Source organism: Harmonia axyridis, chromosome 6 (assembly GCF_914767665.1).
Source record: "Harmonia axyridis chromosome 6, icHarAxyr1.1, whole genome shotgun sequence".
Lineage (NCBI taxonomy): Eukaryota > Metazoa > Arthropoda > Insecta > Coleoptera > Coccinellidae > Harmonia > Harmonia axyridis.
In genome coordinates, this window is record NC_059506.1 from 22,032,853 (window position 1) to 22,056,168 (window position 23,316).

Genomic DNA, 23,316 nt, shown 5'->3' on the forward strand with positions numbered 1-23,316 from the left:
GGAAACGACGAACAAGAATCTAACTGTTCGATGAGAGGCGGCTTCAAAATCTCAGTATTCAACTCCATAGCCCTCACAGCCATAGCTGTAGTGATTTTTGTAACTATATCAGTAATGACCTTTTATATATTCAAAAATTGGAGAAGAGAAGAGAAGAATGTAATTGTAACTGTCACTGAACATACCATCCTAGAGTTCAAAAGTAGTTTATGTTGATATCTATCAATTTATAGGTAAAACTCTATAGAATAGAAACTTATCTATCTTATTTTTTTTAATGAATAGTTGTGATGTTTTTAGTACAAGGTTCAATAACTATCGACTGACAATATTGTATCTGTTGTATCCTATCATTAGGAAAATGAAGTTTTTATGGTCAATAAATATTGTTGAGATTTGTTATTGGATCCTCATTTGTTCTCCTTGTGAAAATTTCAAACTCAAAATAAACTGAAAACAATTCATCATTACTCTTGTAGATGCACTGCTCAAGTAACTTCTACTGATGAACTTAATCAAATCCATTTCGATGTCGAGGTTTAAATCTAAGTAAGTTATGTAACACAATATGAAATACTTCTTTGACTGAGTACAAAGTACTGGTTGAAGATCTGTAAAACATCAAAATGAAGGAAATAATAAATACTCCAACTGAGATTTCTTGGAACTGTATTAATAACAAGTATAAAAATATCTTAACACTGTTTAACATTTAAACAACTGGTGCTATCATTGGCTCTCCTTTCAACGCTTTCAGGATATTTTTTGCAGCCAGTTCTGCCATACTGTTTCTTGTATTAATAGTAGCACTTCCCATGTGGGGTGTCACAACTGAAAAATGAAATAGAGCATCAAGTACTTGTTCGATCCGATCTTTCTTGACTATCTTTGTGATAAAACTTATTTAAATTTCAATACTAACCGCAGTTTTTGAGTTTTAGCAATTCATGATCAGGTGGCAGAGGTTCTGGTGTCATGACATCAATTCCAGCAGCATATATCTGATTTTTCTTCAAAGCTCCCACTAGATCCGGTTGGTTTACTATACCTCCTCTGCTCACGTTGATGAAAATTGCCGTCTTCTTCATTTTGGAAAATGCTTCAGCATTGAACATCCCCTCTGTTGATTTAGTTAAAGGAACACTGGCAATTACGAAATCACTTTCTTGAAGAAGGGTGTCCATTGGCACGAAATGAGCACTTAGACATTTCCCTAGAATTCAATACATAATCTTAAGATAGTACTACCTGCCCGAAGTAAATATTACAAACAATTTTCCACAAGAAAGATAGTATAAAAATATTTTTTTTCCAGTTAAATTTGAATTTGAAATTTTTGTGATTTTTGACTTTATATCATTGAAACGACCATACCGCAACTCTTAAAAATAGTAAATATAAAATTATCTATACTATTAGAAAGACCGTTAAGTGATTTCCAATATAAAATTTTGAGTGAATCCAATGGGTAAAAATTTTTCAAAATACAAATTAGGGAATTTCTACTTTTGTTGAACAAATTAAGCTGGAAAACATGCCGCTGTTACCTTAAACTTGCACAGACTCTTAACTTTCCAATGGTATAACCATGATTTTAGATGAAGATTCCAAAATTGCTTTATTCCTATAAAATTTTACTGCACGCCACTTTTCGCAAATCTTCAAGTTCTATTAGATTTAACAATCTGATAATTCGTTTTTTATAGGTAAAAAACTCACCCTCTGGCTTTTCTTTATGTCCAGTATAGAGAAATTTTTCAACTTTGAAGCATTTGAGCCTTGAGAGAATGGTTTGTCCTATATTTCCAAGTCCTACAATTCCAACTGTTGATCCACTGAGATCCCTTCCAAGTAACCATTGAGGACCATTTTTTTCCGACCAAGTCGATCTGAAAAGAACACGGATAATTATCATCTTGTAGGTGAAAATATAACAGCACATGAGTTGAACAGTTGTTTGAATTTATTATTAACGCCTTTTGAAGGTGAAAAAAACATATATGGCAGCATGGATTTTTCTGAGCATTTCCACTTTTGAAAAATGCGATCTTTTCACAGAAAGCAAAACACAAAAATGCTGGTGGTCAAAAGGTTTAAGATAAAAAAATTAACAAACTGTCTACACTAACTTTTCTATCGATTCTCTGCCTTCTAGATATCTCCTTGAAGTCATCAAAGCTAGGAGAACCGTCATGTCTGCTACTGCATCATTTAACACTCCAGGGGTATTCCCAAACTTGATACCTCTTTTTCTTATTTCTTCTACATCTATGTTATCGTATCCAGCAGACATAGTGCCAATGACTTTGAGTTGCGGTCCTGAAAAAAGTTCGAGTTGAATCAAGGCATTAAACTGAACAGAATCAGTTTAGTAGGTAGGTATATTGTTTCAAATACTAGCGGTAAATTCGGATAGTTTGAAAAAATTAATATGAAAGTTAAATTAATTACAAAAGAAGAAACAGTGCAGTAAGTTTTTGTCGCCGAACAGAGAATTTGATCACTAGTGACAGGGTTTCATTGAGTGAAACCTTCTGCCAAGTTTGTAATGATTGTACATAAATTCATTGTTATACGACAATAAAGAGTTCTGATGATAATATTCATATTAAAATCTGGACTCATATTCCTTGGGTGATTTTGGAAGGTTTTCTAATAGAATAATTTATCGTGGTTAACTGTTAGATGACCGATGGAACATTTATTATTATCGTTGGTAATTTTTGAAATTTTCAGTACCCTACCTGCCTTATCAAGCATTTCCTTATCAAGCTTGTGATGAGAGGACCAGAATAATGCGTCAACACCTCTAATATTCTGAAGAATTGGTTCTCTTTCAGCTTCGCAAACTCTGACATCGCATCTGAAATTGATGGTGGTAAATGATTTAACCAAAATGAAGAGAACAATATAAATCGAGATTTATCGGAAGAAGACGTTAGCAAAATCAATTATTCATGATTTTAATATTGGAAATTCTTTCTAGGAATAACTGAGGGGGTTCATCAAGTCACATCAAATGCTCAAAAACTACGGAAATTAATATTTTGAATTCACAACTTAAAAACTTCATATTTTGCAGCAAATTGGTTGACAAATTGTTTTGATGAAAGATATTTAATGAAGCTGAACAAATGTGTTTTCTAAAATGAAGTGAAAGATGAAAATTTTAAAACCAGTTATATCGTGTAACACACCATGTTTACTAACTACTCTTGTTACACACTGTTAAAAATGGATTCAGGTATAGAAATTCAAATTGCCAATGATATTATTGAGGAGAGTTAAAATTTTATTCGAATTATTCTACACCTCAAAAAGTTATAAGTGAAGTTTATAAGTAAAATATACATTGCATGTTTTCTCAAAAATTCCTCAAGCATCAAAATAAATTTGATAAAGCTTTCATCTTACGAGTATGAAAGATTTTTTTAAATGATTTTGTGGGTAGATATAGAATAACAAATTCAAGCTTTGTACAATATTCCAAAAACAGATCACAAAATCAGAGCCCTAGAAAATTCGAAAAAAATTTTGTAAAAGACATATCTGATATTTACGTTACAATCAATCCGATAAATTTGAGATTTTGCGGGTATTTAAAATAATAATTTCAAGCTTCATTCAAAAATTCGTGATGATAGTCTCGTCAGAATCAATTTTTTAGGAATTTGTCCCTGAATAAAACGATTTTTATTGTTTCAAGCGAAAACCATGCGTCTGACAAAGTAAAATCAAGAGATAAAGTTTGTTCAGAAATTAATGAGAATTTCAAAATTAAATTTTTAAATTCGGTAAAAGCAGCAATGCAAAACCAATACAGACACCACTGGTTAAAATTAGAAAATTGTTTGTACATCAGAAAATGTGTCTTGATACTTGATGCAGTGAAAACGTATAAAGAAATTTCATAGAAATATCTGCGATAGAATCATTGAGTTAAAAAAAAATGATTTTTTTTCTAGAAACTTATCTCAAAAGTAATCACGTTTACGACATACGTTCATATGAAGTTCTTTTCATGAAAATGGTCCAAGATTGGCCTCCTTAAATATTAGCATATCATTAAGGAACACCTGTATATTGATTATGAATTATTGACTAGAGTAGACAAAAACTTACTCAGCTTTCAGTAAATCGTGCGCTATCTGTGGAACTGAACTGTTTGCAACCAGCACCTTGAATTTCGACATTTTTTCTGTAATTGTGGAGTAGCACCTGGAAAAAAGTACTGTTATGAAGTGTAAGCACTCGTATTTATGGGCAACGTGTTTACAGAATGTACATAAAACAAATCACAGATAATCTCTCTCGAGATACCGATAATAAAATCCTAGGTATAATCTTTAGATAGCACAAATACCCATTATCATGAGTTTTATCGTTTTTTGCTTTATTTCATAAATCAAGACAGATATTTTTTGGTTTCGCGGGATAGCCTGGAAGATTAATTTATTTTTTTTTATAACTAAGGCTGGACAACTGTCTACTGCTGGACAACTACGTCTATTTTAGAGAGATATTTATTTTTAACCCTTTAAAAGTTGATTTGGATATGTGTCTGAAAGTAGACCATGATAATGTTTGATTTGCATCTATAAAATTCTCATAGCTTCTATTATCTGAAAACTGTCTGTTGGGGTGTACATGGGTTGTTTATCTATTAATTTTCATTGTTTTATTGGATTACGTTCATGATATTGCTTTTTTTTCCTTTATATATTATATTGATTATTGTTTTTGTATTTCCTGTAATTGAGTACTATAACTTGTTGGAAATAAAGACTTATTATTATTATTATGAAAAACACTCTGGAGAGTAGGGATAGAAAATATAAAAATAAAAAACATATCAGTGTATGACAGATTTTTATAATTTCACATCATGTTTTGTTTATTGTATAATTGTATCATCAAAGAAAATGTGATATTAATAAAATATAGATGAACAAAACTTAGACATAACCACAAAAATAACTTGAAGGTGTGTATCGCTGTAACTAGTCCTGAAAAAAGCTCTGATAAAACAGCCCAGAGATTTACATGAAAATGGGAGCCAGAATAGACACACAGAATAGTTCCATCTACAGAGACTCTAATTGACGCGTACTGTACCTACATTCAAAAGGATATAAAAATACCCCTACCAAATTTGATCAAAATCAGAGCAGAATAACGCGAAATATTGAAATCTGAAAGAACTGAAATTGTTGCGGAACTACTTACTATTAGACAGAAATATCCATAGCAATTTTCATCAATAACGAAGAAATACAACGCGCGATATGGAAATCCTGGAAATTTCAGATCACAATTTTCTTTAAAATCAGATTCAAATTCTGAAACGACCAGGCAGCTGTCTAATGGATAAATTGCCACCGATTAATTTTGTAGAATATGACCTCCTCAACAAGAAAGTTCAACTCAATCCTATGACTAGTTTTCGAGATTAAGTGTGTGGAAGTAGGAAAATTGCATTTCTTCAAAGTAACATTTCTCGTAGGTATAAATCTTGAATAAAACATTTTTGCGCGACAAATATTGCTTAACCATAATAGTTTATTCTAAAATAAGCTGCAGAATGGGCTCCTATTCCAAGACGAATGCGAAAACTAGCTCCTTCGTCGATCGTTTTCGAACGCATGAGTGTTGTAATTGACTGCTGCAACGAGTATTAGAGGATATTTTCTCTATTTCAGTCAAGATTATATTGTCGAAATTCGTCGTTCGTTTTCGAACGCATGAGTGTTGGAATTGTCTTCTGCAACGAGTATCAGACGATATTGTCTCTATTTCAGTCAAGATTATATTATATTGTCCAAATTCAATGAAACATTCAGATTATACGTCCTACTGGCTCTTGTATTGTATCTTATTAGTTGATGTGACTGTTACAAAAATTGACAGATTACGGATTTCGAATTTTGAAATTATTTTTACTTACGCATTAAATTCGTGAATTATATCTGACGAAATCGATTTAACGACAGAATTAAGAGAAATTGCGAATAATTTTGCATATCATTTCACTAAATCCAAATTATATTACATTGACAATTGACGTGTGTTGAATTGGGATTGGAAGTCTGGGTAGACAACCGCAAAACGAAAAATATAACTGAAAACAATGCTGTAATGAGTTCATTACAGCACTGTTTTTAGAACTGTAATGAACTCATTACGATACTGAAATATAGAATGAATATTGTGCAACAAGTGGGGAAAGTCCAACTTTTCTCGCGAGTGTGGAAGTTTGTGGCACGAGCCTGAAAGTCGAGTGCCGCAAACACACGAGCGAGAAAAGGACATTTCCTACAACTGCTATGAAAAGTAGCGTATTCTGCATAGCTTACTCAATTGCAAAACTATGTATTGCTCATACTGTGGGAAATATTATTTCTCACGGCACTTTGCCCACACCCCGCTTGGTAGACCAATGAAATTGAAAATATTTTCATTTGAAGTCGCCCATCATGAATTTCCATAATGACATGTCATCCTATATGACGACTTCAGAGATTGTTTCAGTACAGTGACTTAAAAACCACAGTGGCGACACGCGTGGTCTCGTTTTTGCAAGGGCGTAGAAATGGGGGGACTGAGGGTAATTACCACCTCCCCCCTCCCAAGATTTCCAAAATATGAAATTTGAGAAAACTAGCAAGGAAGAACGAAAATTTTTTCCATAAAATGAACCAATAATCATTTTACTTTCCTTTGAAATCGACACGTCAGTAAAATATCGGACTGGTTAAGCATCACAAAAAAGGAGGACTACAAGAAACACCCTATATCTCGAAAACAAAGTGTTTGCAGAATCATGTAAATGGGACATTTTATTCTTAAAATTACCCAAGGAATCTCTCATTTTTCTTCGTTACTCCAATTCAGTAACACCTAGTATACGATAAGAACAATCAAGTTGGTAATAAAAAAATTATTTCGAGTAATTTGTTTTAAACTTTGTTATCAACCTTCTTTTACCCATATTACAGATATGAGTAAACGTTGTAGTCAAAAAATTGTTTTCGATTACCCCCCCAAGAAAAAAAGTACTACGCCCTTGCGTTTTTGATTGGATGAGCCTAAATATGGAGGCTTTTTGTTTACATTCTCTGTTCACCTGATTTCTTTTCTTGGGTCCTAATTGAGATATGATGAAATACTAGGTAGACAGAGAAAGTGCAAGAATGACCACAAAAGTGCATTTATGATATTTAGCATGAAAAGTTGGTTTTTCTATATTAGTCACTCGGTATATTTGCTATACAAAGTTATGTTGAATCCTATTGGAATTTATTTCTGGTCAAACATTATACATGAATTACTCTCTCAACCGTTAGATCTGAAATTAATCAGTGAAAACAGCTCGTCAAATTTCTCAAATGAAAATTTGCAGCATTTTTTTCATTTAAAATTGAACATCCTGTATATTATTCAATCGTAAGATGCGCAAACGAAGGCTACAAATTTTATTACTTATACCATATTTATGGTGAAATCCACTAATGTCACTCTTTTTTAAAAAAATAGTAAAACTTAAATATTTCTGAATTTTTGTATGATAATTCCACTCGAGAAAAATATTTTTATAACTTTATAAGAGATTTCTATCTCTTCCTGAAGTAAAGATCTGGAGAACCCAGCCAAAATTGCATGACCATAAATGACTTCTCAAGAAGAAATAAAGTTTATTTTATCTCATCAAATATTATTATCAAATATTATTATCAAATTATTTACTGAAATTTTTTGGCTTTATGATCTAGTTACATCAGGTGACTTTCACTGATTATCTACTTCAATGTCAACCCGATTTTCAAATTTCATAAAATTGTCATGGAAGAATCTGAGTAAGTTATGCAACACAAAATGAAATATTTTTTGCAATTGAATTCTGAACCCTGATTCAATAAAAATTGGTGGTTTGAATAAATAAAAAGAATTCCAATTGAGATTTCTTGAACAATGTATTAATTACAAATATAAAAATATCGTAACATTTGAATAACCGGTGCTACATATCATTGGCAGAAATCTAACGTAGAGTACAGAGTATACAAATAATGAAGATGATTGAAAATAGGGATTGATTGAATTCACATGAGAAAGCAAATCTCGTTTTAAAAGCCATTTTTTAACCAGCAAATATTTTCTTTGTTTCCAATTATGATGCAATAATAAATCATTACGGTGAAGCATCTATTGTTGGTCTACCTTAAAGAAAAAACTTCATTATATTTGGACATAACTCACCTTTTGAAATTAATAGAATTTTTTTGTGTTGATTGGAGAGTCAGAATTTGTGTATTTTCTGCTAATTTATTTGGAACATCATCTAAGACAATGAAGCCTTGATCTTCATTATGATCATTACCATCTGCTCCAACTTTTGCACTTCCTGCAAATCATAATTAAAAATGTATATGACTACTTTTACTAATTAATATGTTTACCTGAAAAAACAATAATGTAACGAACCAGGAATAAATAAAGTTGGGATAGCAGTTTTCCAAAGACCTCTGAGGCTACCTAATTTGACTTCATTCCTAAAATGCCGATCACAAACCAAATAGGATTTGCGTATTTGTTAATGTGTTTTACTTTTAAAAAATGGATTATTCACTTTTTTGAGCCACACTTGTAAAATTTCTGGCTCCTTATCGGGTTTCGGAAAACGATGACGTTTACTATATTTATCATGACAATTGGGAACACACAATTAATTGGTTTTTAAAATTGTAGTATTCGACTTAATATTCAGAAATAATCAAATTTAAACCAAAAATACCAACATTCAGTACACTATCACAGGCACAGATTACGGAATAAATTAGTTTCAACAATAGGAAAATTACTTTCAACAAAAAATGAATAACATAAATAAATTAATTTGAATAAATAAATAAATATATGAATAAATAAATAAATAAGTATATGAATGAATAAATAAATAAATATATAATTAAATAAATAAATAAATCATTTCTTTTTTCTCTTTGTATCAAAGATTCTTTAAACCAGAACATACTACAGCTCCATTGGACAGTACACATGGAACACAAATTTAAGGGGTTTAAATATGAATAAAATTACCTGGAATACTGGTTGTAGTTATGTCATTACATTTAAGACAATGATGGTTTCCTGGATAGTGATACTTTCCTTCCTACGACTTTTACTAAAATGAATCTAATGTCTAATCCTAAGCATCATTTAAATCAGAATGAACTACAAGTTACAGCTCCATTTTGACATTGGGCAGTACACATGAAAAAAAATTTAAGGGATTTAAATATGAATAAACGAATTCCTTACACCAGTATCAATAAACAAAGAAGTAAAAGGCGCACAGTTAACATGGGTGTCCCTCAGGGTTCAGTATTGGGCCCACTGCTGTATTTGCTCTATGTACATCTGATGGGTTCGAGATCAAGATATTTCTCTTTTGTGGATGATACTGTCCTGGTGTACTCAGAAAGATCTTTGGAGGAACTGGAATCGACTATCAATGCTGATCTGCTTTATTATTCTGACTGGCTGCGTTATAACAGACTGCGCATAAATGTAGACAAGACATGTGTATAGGGCAGAAGAACAAGCCATTCCATGAAATACAAGTCAAGTTTGATGATATTTCTCTTGATCGTGTGAAACAGCACAAATATCTAGGGTTGTATATTGATGACAGATTGAATTGGGAAAAACACATAGAACACATGATATGTAGGTTAACTCACTGAGAAGATGCTCATTTATGTTCAGTACACAACACAAAAAAATGATCTACCTCAGCTTGATCTCCTCCAGACTGAGGTACCTCATTAATTGTTGGGGAAATGCATCAAATACATTATTAACAAGGTTACAAGTACAAAATAGAACTATTAAAATATTATTGAACTATGGCATGTTAACACCTACATCAATATTATGTAAGGACATTAAACTTTTGGACATTCATAACCTAAAGAAATTGGAACAAGTTAAACTGATTCATGAATGACGAACAATTATATAAAGTCAAATTATAGATTAACACTAGTACAGGATGTGCATAGTCATAACACCCGAGATAGAGGTACCATCAGAAGTGAACTCAGGTTTACAAGGAAAGCCCAGGACTCCCCAATTTACCGAGCAATAGAAGCATTCAACCAAATACCACCAGAAATAAAGTATATAAGAACTAAAAAAAACTTTAATATTAAGCTTAAGTTGTACCTGAAAGATTTATTTTGTTTAGTTTAACTTTGTTGTTGTTTTGAATATTATATAGTATTATTTTTGTGTATATTGTTAAATAGGCCTTGTCACCAGTACTTGTACTGTATTAGAGGTCAAGAATAAAGAAGTAAATAAATAAATAAATAGATAAAATAAAATAAAATTGAAAAATTCGATAAAATTACCCGGAATACCGATTGTAGGTATGGCATTACAAGTAAGACCACGATGGCTTCCTGGAAAATGATATTTTTTATCAAAATGTGAATGGCACACAAAATAACCTTCATAAATTCGATGCCTAGTCAATTGTTGCCAATTTCTTGGTTGGATAATTTGGAGCCAGTTATCGAATAAATCCAAATCTCTCATAGGGAAACGATGTCTTGTACTTGTCTCATCGGTACATCCTTGTACACAACATTTCTTTATTTTAGGCATTCTGATAAAATAATATATGCATTATTTATTTAATTAAAACTTGTTAGATTGAAGCACTTACCTCGAAATTTGGAAGTATATTTTTTTCTTCAAAGGAATTTCTACGGCGTACGAGAATTGTAATTACTTGAACAACTTCAATGACAAACGTCTCGTTTCAGCTTCTAGGTTAAAACCAAACGTAAACAAATGAATAGCAGCGGTTCCAAGCGTCCGGGAGTCGGGACGCGTATTGGCATTGTTTACTATGTTGCAACGCATACATGGTGTTGCAACGCGGTAAAGAATGACTCAACCAATGCTCTCTCTACCCAGACATATCTTACCACAGGAAATCCTTCTTACCACGACTCAGCACAGGAAGGTGTTCAGACATAGTAACTATTGTATTATGGATACGCGCCCATTCTCGAGGCATTGTTTACCTCGTTGCAGTCCCAACCACGTTCAAATTTACTGCCTTTCGCAATTTTGCAATCGGCGTTCATAAAAATAACAATAATATACAGTCCATTCAGGAATTATTGACATCACGCGTGGCTGTGAAAATAATATATATGTACAATCGTCAAAAATCGTTTATTAAATTACACTAAAATGAAAAAGAATAATACATAGTGAATAATACTGATACACAAAAAAATAACAATAGTATAAATACAGATGAGTGAGTATCACTGAAAAGAGTTTATAAATCCACAGTAATAAAAAAACTACATTAAATGCAAAATACACTATGGTATAATCCTAGAGTGCCTTCCATGTGATTTTGCATTTGGTCTATTAAGATCAATATTTTTCTTTAAGATCTTTGCCTTTTACGATTGTTTGGCATTTCTCTGTTGGATGGCCTACCAGCTTGAATACGTTTTGCGCCGCATGATAAACCAAGTCTAATTTTTCTTCGGCTCACTGATGTTGGCTGAACAGAAATGTTCTTTTTTAGTGAGATATTTTTTGAAACGTGAATAAAATTAAATAAGTCAGAGGGTGTTATAATTTTATTTAAAGTTTTATTAAATTTCTTCATAGCATTAACCATATCAACCGTTTTATATTTGTATGCTATTTTACTAATGCGTTCAAAATTTTCTGATAGTTCTATTACAGCTGCGGAATGTTCTTCGCCTAAATTTGTTTCATTGGCATTCTCGACAGTGTTTATTGTTCCTATAAAAAATTAGCCTGTTGGGTAAAAACATTGCTTTGTTGCTCTGTACTAGTTGGCAAGTCAATTTCTATACCCACATCAAATGACATGTCCTCATAGAATTCTGAGGATGTGTTTTCTCCTAGAGCTAATTTTACTAATCCTTTTCTGTCATCAGTGTTTATTTGCATACAGGTCCGAAAAGTGATTTCAAACTTATTTTGTATGTCATAAAGGTGCTTACAATACCTTCCACCCTGTCCGAAAACACAGTCGCAAAATGCATTATCTACATATGCTGTATAAAACATATGATCATCGGTCTCCGAAGAAACTGAAAAAGTATTTTCGTCGATTCTTTGAACAGAGACATTAGCAGAAAGGCACAGTGGCTATGGTACAAGTTGGTGCGGCCGTGTAAGCAGAGCTCAATGTTGAGTTGGAACGCGGTAAAGAATGCCCCGACAATGGACTCGTATCCATGATACAATAGTTACTACGTCTGAACACCTTCCTGTGCTGAGTCGTGGTAAGATATGTCTGGATAGAGAGAGCATTGGTTGAGTCATTCTTTACCGCGTTGCAACACCATGTATGCGTTGCAGCATAGTAAACAATGCCAATACGCGTCCGGGACAAGGACTAAAACTCAATTTCGGGTGGGGGAAGGCGAGTGATCTATCGTGACTAACTAAAGAATGAGGTTATGTTATGGACGTAATTTCAGCGATGAGAGTGGCTTCATGCGGTCGTTTATTGAACTAAAAATTGAAAGCAGAAAATCTGTTTTGATATCAAGAGAATCTGAGTGGAGTTTTTCGTTTTTACTGTTTCTACTGTTTGGAGAGATTGTCATAGTTCTGTTATGGGTTACATCTAGTATTTTTTGGTGCTAGGGAGTCAGTGGCGTCGCTAGGAGGGGGGCCCGGGCCACCCCTAAAACTTGACATACTAAGGCTAAAAGATTAGCAGAACTATAATTTCGCTTTACTTTGACCACCGCCTAACCCCCAAAAAAAAAACCGTCCCCCTCTTGGCCACCCCTGTTTTTGAAGGCTGGCGTCACCACTGTGGGGAGTATTTTGAGTGATTAACCATTACACTATTTCAAATTTGTATTATATTATAAGTCATATACACATATACAGATGAACTATAATTTCGATCAACTTTGGCCCCCCAAAAATTATCCGGCCACCTCTTTTTTTGAAATCTGGCGTCGCCACTGGTCTTCCGAAAAGTCACTTCAACAGCCTGTATCTCGAAAACGGAGTCTGGATATAGAAAGTTAGATGAAGTTTTCGTTCTATTTTTTGACGTAGAATATATATTACTGAAACACTGAACTGAAAACACAATTACATACAAACAACAAAATTGATGTAGATACTAAACATTTTCGAATTTTTGAAAATTTAATTCTGGCAATATTTTGAATCGGGTCACACATATCCTGAACACCAGTATTTATGTATGTATTTTATATCAGTGCCCATTGCCCTTCAAGCATGCTTTGATATACATGGTTACAACAAAAAAAAATAGCGCACTTAACAAATAAATACACGCAGATTTAAAATGCCACTCACAATGAAGTGGCTTGAAATTTATTTGTTCTTATACATTTTTCCAAGACACATGACATACATTATGAAATTAGTTCTTATAGAAGAATAATTAATGAATTTAGTGATATTTGGAAATTAATCTGATCTGAATAATTATGATAAACTGCTTATGCTAACGGTACTATGTATTATTATGCAATGCCTCTAGTACCTACCAATTTTTATACATTGGTCTAGTTCGTACTATTAGTAGAACGAATACGAGTAGTTACTTTTTAGTGGAACTGTCACTTTCGGATATATAATTTATAATAACTTCAAAGTTTATAACACTTTGAAAAAGATGGTTGAAATTATATACCTATTATATTATATATTATCTATTTATTCAGTGGAACTCACCAATTTTTATTCTGAATTCTGCAAACGAATGAAGAGACTAATTCTAGGTTACAACAATGTTTTAAAACTAGGACATTCATTGGACTATTAGTCGTACACTCATACATTTGGAAACTGCAGTAGATACGAAAGCTTCAAAATAGATTCAAAAGATGGCAGCATTCATAACTTCTAAATCGAGAAGCTTCATATCAAGATATCAAGTATTTTTCAGAGAAATGAGAATTTATTAACGTTCGAATATGTGTCACTTGTAAAATTCAAAATTGTGGACAACTCTATTCCTTTTCAATTGCATATCTAAGTGTTGAATCAGTGAATCTGAAGAAAGGAATTATAATTTTCTGCGGCACAATATGCTGGATATGAGATATCTACCGCTCTAATCTTGGGATTATTTTCTTTCCATAAACTCTTTCAAGTCAGAAGGACCAAGATCTGTTTTAGGTAGGCAATATCTAAACCCCTACTTTTGCAATTATTTTATATTCTTAAGTTCTTTCATTTAAATCTATTATAGCCCTATACGTGGCATTTGGCCCTTCGAGCCGGATAATTGAACACCCCCCCTTTCTTTCAAAAAAATTCCTTTAGCTGTGTGTTATTTCATTCTCCCATATTGATGTTCATAAAATAAATTGTTTTTGATAAACATAGACACTTTCTAATTCAGAAACAGGTTCTATTTCATTTCGTCCAATAAGTGTCATATTTTTGTTTCGAAATATATACATTATATGTATATTAATTTATTACTTTATTTATTTTTCCTCTCATAATTCACAAGGTGAATATTTATAGGTATACCGTGTCTGCAATATACATTTCAAATGGCGGAATATAGGCGATTTGGATTGTAATCCCCAATCTTCCATTTAAGTATTCAATAATCTTAGGATATTAGATATCGCGAAGAGAGAGAAAAGAGGAATAGACTGCAACATGGAAGTGAGACGCATGATGCGATCATCTGACTGGAGGCCCAACATATAGTTTTGATTGATTTAATAGAACCAATCAACTAATGAATACTATTAGTTCACAATAATAATTATTGTGAAGGATTAGACACAAAGTACACAAATTACCCAATATGTCCATAAAACTAAATGGTGGGTGTGGATGTAAAATAAGAATATCAAACTTATTACATCATGAGAACCATGGATAATTCAAGAAGAATATTGGAAAAGAAATACTTATTAATATTGAGTCAGAAGCTTTTAAGCACCTGCTCATTCATGCGCCATTTGTGGAAACCACTTACAGGATGGTCCAGATTTCAGTGCAATAACGTTGGCGCAGGCGCCAACGTTAATAGACGTTTTTTTAATAACGTTTTTTTAATAACGTTAATAGATGTTCATTTGAACTTTTTTTCATGAAAATAGTTGTTCTATCAGGATAGAACAACTATTTTCATGAAAAAAAGTTCAAATGAACATCTATCCTAACAAACTTCGTTTCTGAGATACAGAGTTTAAATGTTTGAAAAATAATTAGTTTTTTTCTTATAACTCTAGTATTATTACATTCATTGTTTTAATTTTTAAGACTTGAAGTCTATAGATGATGTAATGTTTCGAATTAAGTATGATGCGATGAACCTTTTCCTATTGAAAATCTACACCACTTTTTTTTTTAGACAAAATCATTTCATTTCTGAAATCAACAGAGCTTCACTAAAAAAAGGTTGACGCGTAGTGTATTACAATGCTTTCAGATGATATTTAATTGAAAATTTCAGAAAGCACATCTATTAGACATTTAAACACGAAAAAATATTCACAAAAATTGTTATTGTTTGAGTGTCTAACAAATGTTCTTTTTGGAATGTTCAATTAAATACCATCTGAAAGGCATATCAATATTAAATTTGATGTTTTCTAAACGACGAATATATAAAACAATATCTTCTGCTGATTCCTTTTACTATCACACAACTGGTGTTAACATTGGTTCGCCTTTCAAGGCTTTCAGAATATTGTTAGCTGCTAGTTCCGCCATTTTCTCTGTCGTCTTCCAAGTACTGGTGCCCAAGTGAGGTGCCAAAACTGGAAAAACAAAAATTGACTCACATTCAAAACAAAGCTAAAGGTGCAGAATCGTCTAGTTTTGTTAATGCCTATTTAGAAAATGACTAGAAGTGAGGTTAAAGTGGGTGCTTTGTTGCTAGATTAGGGTTGAAATATATGAATTTTGGTAAAATATGTTATTACACTTAGATATTTCGTTGTAAGATATTTAGATAGAACATTGAACATATTGTATTATTGTTCCTGTTATCTATTTGTTAGTTTTAAATAATATTCGTTGTTCATGAAGGATTATTAATTACTGCTCTTATTTTGAGATCGTTTAATTTGGCAAATGAGCTTAGTTAACTATATCTCTCGGGGTAACTTGTCGATTATGCACAAAAACAAAATACCTAATATGTGAAACGATATTCAACAATTCCCTTGTTTGAAAATCATCAGTTCTTACCACAATTTTGTAATTTTAGGAGGTCATCATTAGGATCTAAAGGTTCTGGTGTCATAACATCTAAACCAGCAGCCAAAATCGAATTTTCTCGAAGAGCTTTAACCAGGTCGGGTTGATTCACAGAGCCACCTCTACCAACATTCACAAAAACGGCAGTTTTCTTCATTTTGGAAAAACGGTCATAGTCGAAGATATTTCTTGTGTGTTCAGTTAAAGGAAGACAGGAAAATATGAAGTCACTTTCTTGAGTCAATTGATCCAAAGATACGAACTGTGCCTTCAGTTTTTCACCTGTAAAAGATGTGAAATATTAGGTCACTAAGACTATTGTGGTGCAGTAAGTAAGACATTATTTAGATGTATATACATATACTCTAATTTGGACTAGGTTCAATAGGCAATGGCCAACTGGGTCGCCCGACCACACACTATCGGAATTTTTCTTTGTTATAGAACTTGAAATCTAAGGTTAAAGCTACATCAACTGACATTTTCAAATGTCAGTGTTATTCAAATGTTTTTTGTTAAAAAATGTACGGCAATTCATGTATATACAATGGTACGAACACGAAAGGAGTAACAAGATGATTCACTGCCAAGAAGTAAGTACATCACCTATAAATAGGTATTTTCATTTAATCTCAAATGAGATGTCGTTCGTCATCATACTTTCATTCGAAATTATTGGCCATAATTTCCCTGTGACGTCATTCATGACGTCAGATTTCATCATTTAAAGTTCAACCAATCGAAGGAATAGTGAGGGGAAGTAATTATTATTAGATATCTAAATAATCTGAGTATCTATGCCATACCAGTGCAAGAAACATTTATTCCAAAGCAGGCTTTCTTCAAGGGCTCCTTAGAGATTTTGCTAAAAAAATATAGACGTAACAATGACAATCGTCATTGTTTAGTTGAATTAGAATATTGTATAATTGATTCTTTCATCTGGAATTAATTTTTGATAATAATATTTATTTTCATATTCCAAATATTCTATATAATGAATAAAATTCTAAAATTGCAATGTTTTCCATTTAATTTAGGTGTTAGATACCTTCTGGTTTTGGTTTACGTCCAGTGTAAAGAAATTGTTTCACATCAAATCCTCCCAGTTTTCGAACTATATTCTGACCAATACTCCCCAGTCCCACAATACCTACAACTGACCCAGATATTTCCATACCCATAAGCCATCTAGCATCGAATTTGTAAGACCATTCAGAACTGGAACAAAGATTTCGATTGAAATTATCAGCTGTGTCTTAAGAAGGAAAAGTACCTCATTACCAGTGATCAAGGATCAAACTTTACCATTAGGTAAGCTAAAAAAATCGTTACAAAACTATACGATGTCATCAGCGAACCGACGAAATTATGCTGATTAGGAAGAATTAATGTTAAGGGAAGGCACCAACAAATAACTGGTATCAGGCCATCTGAGGTAGGCACCAAGTCTCGCATGTTTTTCAAGCAGAAATATCAAAACATACGTGGAAACGAACCTAGAGAAAAACTACCAGAAAGCAACCCATTCTGATAGATAAGCTGCTATTAAAGCACTAAGTTCCCATATCATTTACCCAAAGTTGGAATGGGAATGCCGAAGGAAAATTAATGAAGAATAACAATTTCTTTTTTCTCTAGGTTCCTAATTGCTGGAGAAATGAAGATGCCACTTGCCACTTGGCAGAAAATACGCGTCTTCTACTGGCCCGGAACCTTTCTGTGGTATAGGAAAATGCATTTTTAACAGTGTTTCAAGAGAAAGGATAAACGAAAGGTATATCCTCTGGAAAAATCAGGGATTTCAATTCTGCAAGAACCAAAAAGTATTGAGATGTCAGAAAGAACATGCATGTCCGTTTCAGAAAGCACCTAATGAGAAAAGAATTAACTGAAACTGACAAGTGCACAATATTGGAGGAGTAGGAAGCAACTCCTTGTCTCAATGTCATAGAATAACTCGCCAAGCCAGCCAAGGCAAAAAAGCTTTGGACGAGAAATTTTTAGGAGTAGGGATGTTATTTCCATGCAGCCATCCCACAGCTAGAATTCATTATAACCCTAGAATTAGAAGGCTAGCTGCAGATGATGCGAACAGAACTGATGGATCACAATAAAGCTTAATTAACTTCTTAACAGTAAGCCACAATTAATTCTCAACAGTAATGCCACAATTTTAAAGGGTCTTTCTACATCAATAAATAAAACTTATTGTTTCAAAATTTCAAAAATTTTAACTTTATTTTCTTCTCAGACCGAAAACAGTCAAACGTATATATTACCATTGCAGAATGGATCTGCTTCATTAGACCTCTATTTGTTCAAAGTTCATAACTGAAATGATCGCTGAAACATGTAGACCGTATTACTTCTCAAAAAAAGTTTGACTGAGAAACAAACCTTATTGAACTCGCGTTTTTCTGTTTTGTCATGACAAGGGAACTTACTCTTTCCAAGAAAAGTTTACTTGAAATTATAAAATTGTTTGAGCAATAGTCCTGGCAAAATTTATTTTCACTGAAGTAACTTATTTCTGAACAAATTCTTATCTTATTTTACTGAAGTGAATGTTGTCTCTATACTTAAACATTTTGGCGTTTTCTTGTCTGGTTCATGCACCTTGCAGACTTCCCTAAACTGTAATTTCTTCTTCTTTCCCGCTACTGCCGAGGAAGTTTCATCCACCATTTGCTGTCTGAAGAATAGTAGTAGCGCAGGTCCTGATATGATATCTGCCAGGGCCCTGAAATTCATTTCTCCTTTAATATCTGAACCCCTGGCTGCTCTGCTGAATGAATCAGTGTCCTCTGGTCACTTCCCAACTATCCTCAAATTGGCGAGGATTATACCAGTCCATAAAAGGGGTGACGCACAAGATATAACAAACTATCGACCTATCTCCATCCTTAGCCAATTGTCAAAAATCTTAGAGAAAGTCATATATAATCGCATGTACAATTATTTGACAAAGTATTCCATACTATCGAGTCAACAACATGGCTTCAGGCATGGCAGGTCGACACAATCGGCCGGTTGTGAATTTTTCGAGTATGTTTACAGCTGCCTGGATGGCGGTGACTACGTGGCAGGTATTTTTTTTGATCTGTCGAAGGCATTCGACACGCTGCAACTTGACTTCATTTTGAATAAGATGTATCAGATGGGATTCAGGGGCGTGTTTCTTGATTGGGTCAAGAGTTTTCTATCTGATCGAAAAGTTTATGTGAGATTGAATGACGGTTCATCTGACGAATACACCAACAACATGGGTGTCGCTCAGGGATCTGTACTGGGCCCGCTTCTGTTCTTATTATTTATTAATGATCTGCCTGCATACGTTGTAGCCCATACTCTCATAATGTTCGCTGATGATACTTCTATCGCTATTGGAGCGGAAAGTTTGCAGGAATTGAAGTCGCTGTGCGAAACGATAGTACAGTATTTCATTGATTGGTGCCACAGAAACGCACTTATTCTCAATATGACGAAGTCGGTAATAGTTAGGTTTCGGAATCAAGATAACCCGAGTGTCGAACCCTTCATTATAAAACACAAACAGGAAGAATTGAGGGCGACCGACGACGTGAAATTTCTGGGCTTATATGTGGACGGAAACCTTAGGTGGCATCTCCACATTGATCATGTTTGTGGGAGGCTGAACAGTGCTTACTATGCCTTATTGCGTCTCAGGAGTTGTCTTCCTGTCGAGGAGCTACTCACTATTTATTACAGCATGGTTTACAGTCATCTAAATTACAACGTGGTTCTTTGGGGCTCCTCGACAGTGTCAAGTCGAGTTTTCATTTCTCAGAAGCGTATCGTACGACTTATTTTCGGACTTCGGCCATGCGATTCATGTCGTCCGATTTTCGGTCAATTTGGTATGCTTCCCTTCCCATGTATTTACATTCTTAATTGCCTCAATTATATCCACCTTAACATCAGTAAATACAAGAGATGCTCTGACTTTCATGGGTATGAAACACGCCATACTGATACCATAGCCTTCCCCAAACATCGTACAGCTAAATATGAGTCCTCACCGAGCTTTATGGGCATTAAATTGTACAACCGTTTGCCTAGTAGGTTGAAATCAATGAATGGAAGGTCTTTCAAGCGAGAAGTAAAGTTGCTATTGATTAAAGGATGCTACTATAGTGTTGGAGAGTTCCTTAGGGACTCCATTCTTTGAATCTGTTTTTTTTTTGTTTTTTTTTTCTCTCTATGAAATTGTATACTATTTTTATATGACTTGTCCTATACATTTGTTTAATGTCAGGAAGGATCAATAAAGTTTATTATTATTATTATTATTATCAAATATGAGAAGCATGTCTGCAATGCCTTATACCAAGCTTTCTCTGTGGAAAAAATCTCGTTTTTGATCTTTAATCTGAAACTTATGGACATACCTTTCAATGGCCGATCTTGCTTCATTGAGCCTTCTAGAAGCTGCCAAGGCTAACATGATTGCTTGTTCGGCCACAGCACTCCCTACAACTCCTGGAGTGTTTCCAAATTTAATACCTCTCCTCTTCAACTCTTCCACATCGATGTTATCGTAACCAGCAGACATTGTTGCCACTGCTTTTAGGTTAGGTCCTTCGAAAAGAAAAAAAAGAGCATGACTTTTCATGAAATCATATAGGGTGACAAGAGTGGTGTTCTTTTATTCATCACAGATCCACCCTGATTGAAACACGATGAGCTCTCAGATGGATCATCAGGTGTAGAACAAAAGAACGAGCTGCCTCGGTGATTAAAAGAACGAGTGACAGTACGATTTGATGCAACCGTGGTTGAAGCGCTGAATACTTTGCTGAATAAAAAAACACCACTTTGCTTCGTTTCCTGGATTTCAAAGTTATTGGAATAAATTCAAGAAAAGCACTAACTTGTTGTCAGGATCGTTTAAGCGTTCGCCATTTATGCGCCAACAGTGCATTTGGAGACCACGGAACTGTATGATTGAGAAATATGAGATGTGATTATTGTTGGTTAATTTATCAAGTTCTTTTTGAAGAATTCTCCTGAATTTTAGCACGCATATGAGGGTGATCATTTAACATAAAGGTACAGACTAAATTTCAACAAAGTTGTATTAATATTGAGTAATTTCTGCTTGAATTCTTTTTGGTTCTGGTGGTGGGATCAATGAAATTTTGCATTAAGCTTGAAATTGGTAGTCCTCATCTACAAACAAAATTTCCACTTGGACGGATGTGTTGTCACTGAAATAGGATTAGATTTTTTGAAATTCCACTTTTGTAAGGTTTTGGCGATGTTATCAACACGAAATTTTGCACACAACTTGTAATTTCATATTTTAGGTTTTTTCGATATTTTGCTTGAATTTTCTATGGTGCTGATGAAAATTTGGCATGAAGCTTCAAACTGTCGTTATATATTAACATGTTAAGTAAAGAAATTAGGACATATGCTTATATTCTTAATTCTTATTTTAACCTGAAAAACCTATATATAATGTGTGATAGTTTGACATTTTCACCTGCTTTTTCGAGAAGATTTTTGTCAATCCGTATATCGTAGGAAGCAAACAACAAGGCATCTACACCAGCAATATTTTCCAATACAGCACTTTTTTCCTCTCCACATATTATAACGTCACAACTGCAATAAAAACCGATAGTATGTTCTATTCGTGAAAAAAAATATCACACTTACACTGGTTTCAAAATATCAACAGCTACTGTTGGTAGTGTATCGTTGACAATAAGAACTTTGAATTTAGTCATGATGGCAGGAGACATATAGAATTTTTCACACAGTTGAGAAGTTGAAATATCGAAATACTTGTTGATAGAATTATTGTTGAACGATCTTTCACGAGACAAAAATCTCAGTTTGCTGAAAATATTTCTCGAAACATTCATTTCTTCCGCATATCTAAAAGGTCATTGCACGTTCGTATGTGTATAAGACAATTTGAAATAAAGTATATCCATAAAATTCACGTAAAACCCCGATCAAAATAATTAAAAAATATTTTGAAAGAATAATGTAAACATTGGTCACTTCACTCTGGATTAGGACACAGCTGATTCAGTTCCCCCATATTTGATGTTTCAGTGACAGTGACAGAACTGAATGGAGAAGAATAAAATATCATAAAAAGAGATTTCTTCTTCACTAGTGGGATAGTTTTGAATTGATCCTCATAGATGGCGCCCCCTGTATAATTGTCTGAAGGGTTTTGTAATCGATAACTTTATTTTGTCGCTATAGATCTATCTCAATAACATCCTCATTGTGGTCTAAACAAAAGATAATTTATTGGAATATTCATTATACTCAGAAAAATTTGAAGTGAAAAAGTTTGAATACATATTTTAATATGCAGAAAACATACTTTTGCGGAGGCTACATTAGCTGTTTCATAAGAGATGTCGCAAGGGTAATAATTTTACTCAGAGGAAAGAAAATATGTATCTTTTCTTTCCTCTGAGATTTGTTACCAAATAATAGAGAATAATGAGCTGAATCCTCGAATTTTGCATTGAAGTATACACGGGAATGTATAAAAAATTACTGGAATGAAATTGAGTTCTGTTTCACACTCGGGAATACTTTAAAAAACAAATTCTTTTATTAATGAAGGGATGAATAATCCAAGAAAAAATATTGAAAAACATTTGTCTCGGAAACTTAGTGAAATACAACGAAGATATGATATGAGTCTAGTTTTACTTACCTCAACTTCTGTAGAATAGTCGATCTACTATAAACTCATATTAGTCATATTAAAATATCGGGAAAATATATTGCTATGATCTACTGAATTTTTTGTCAAGTTTCAATAGATTGAATTGAAATATTTTCGTCGAATTCGGAAAAAAATTCTTGAATCTAATTTCACAGCTTAGGTACTAAGTACTTATAATACAGGGTATTTCCAAATCAGACGTGAACCTTGAAGGAGATGTTAGTATCACTGTTTTCAGTCGATTGAGCTTTATTTATTAATAATCGAAAATAAACAGTTTCTGAGGTATTTGAGTTCTTGTGTTTTTT

General features: G+C 33.3%; 2 protein-coding genes across 4 annotated transcripts; both read right to left on the reverse strand.

The window, feature by feature from the left end:
* Positions 1-652: 652 nt before the first annotated feature.
* On the reverse strand, positions 653-13,918 carry LOC123682959 (glyoxylate reductase/hydroxypyruvate reductase-like). 3 transcript variants are annotated; one of them, XM_045621821.1, is made up of 9 exons: positions 10,730-10,905; positions 10,413-10,669; positions 8,257-8,401; positions 4,123-4,218; positions 2,745-2,863; positions 2,130-2,319; positions 1,720-1,889; positions 923-1,213; positions 653-831 (listed from the first exon to the last, which is right to left on the reverse strand). In XM_045621821.1, exons 2-9 carry the CDS (start codon positions 10,666-10,668, stop codon positions 713-715), a joined length of 1,386 nt encoding a protein of 461 aa, XP_045477777.1. In that variant the 5' UTR covers position 10,669; positions 10,730-10,905; the 3' UTR covers positions 653-712. The 3 variants fall into 3 exon arrangements, with proteins under 3 accessions (XP_045477777.1, XP_045477778.1, XP_045477779.1); XM_045621822.1 differs by having other exon boundaries at positions 10,512-10,669; positions 10,730-10,902; XM_045621823.1 differs by lacking the exons at positions 8,257-8,401; positions 10,413-10,669; positions 10,730-10,905 and adding an exon at positions 13,789-13,918.
* Positions 13,919-15,702: 1,784 nt separating this feature from the next.
* LOC123682966 (glyoxylate reductase/hydroxypyruvate reductase-like) lies at positions 15,703-22,366 on the reverse strand. Its single transcript, XM_045621825.1, has 6 exons — positions 21,970-22,366; positions 21,794-21,915; positions 20,697-20,886; positions 17,336-17,505; positions 16,276-16,566; positions 15,703-15,842 (listed from the first exon to the last, which is right to left on the reverse strand). The coding sequence occupies exons 1-6, from the start codon at positions 22,176-22,178 to the stop codon at positions 15,724-15,726; spliced, it is 1,101 nt and encodes a 366-aa protein (XP_045477781.1). The 5' UTR covers positions 22,179-22,366; the 3' UTR covers positions 15,703-15,723.
* Positions 22,367-23,316: the final 950 nt, after the last annotated feature.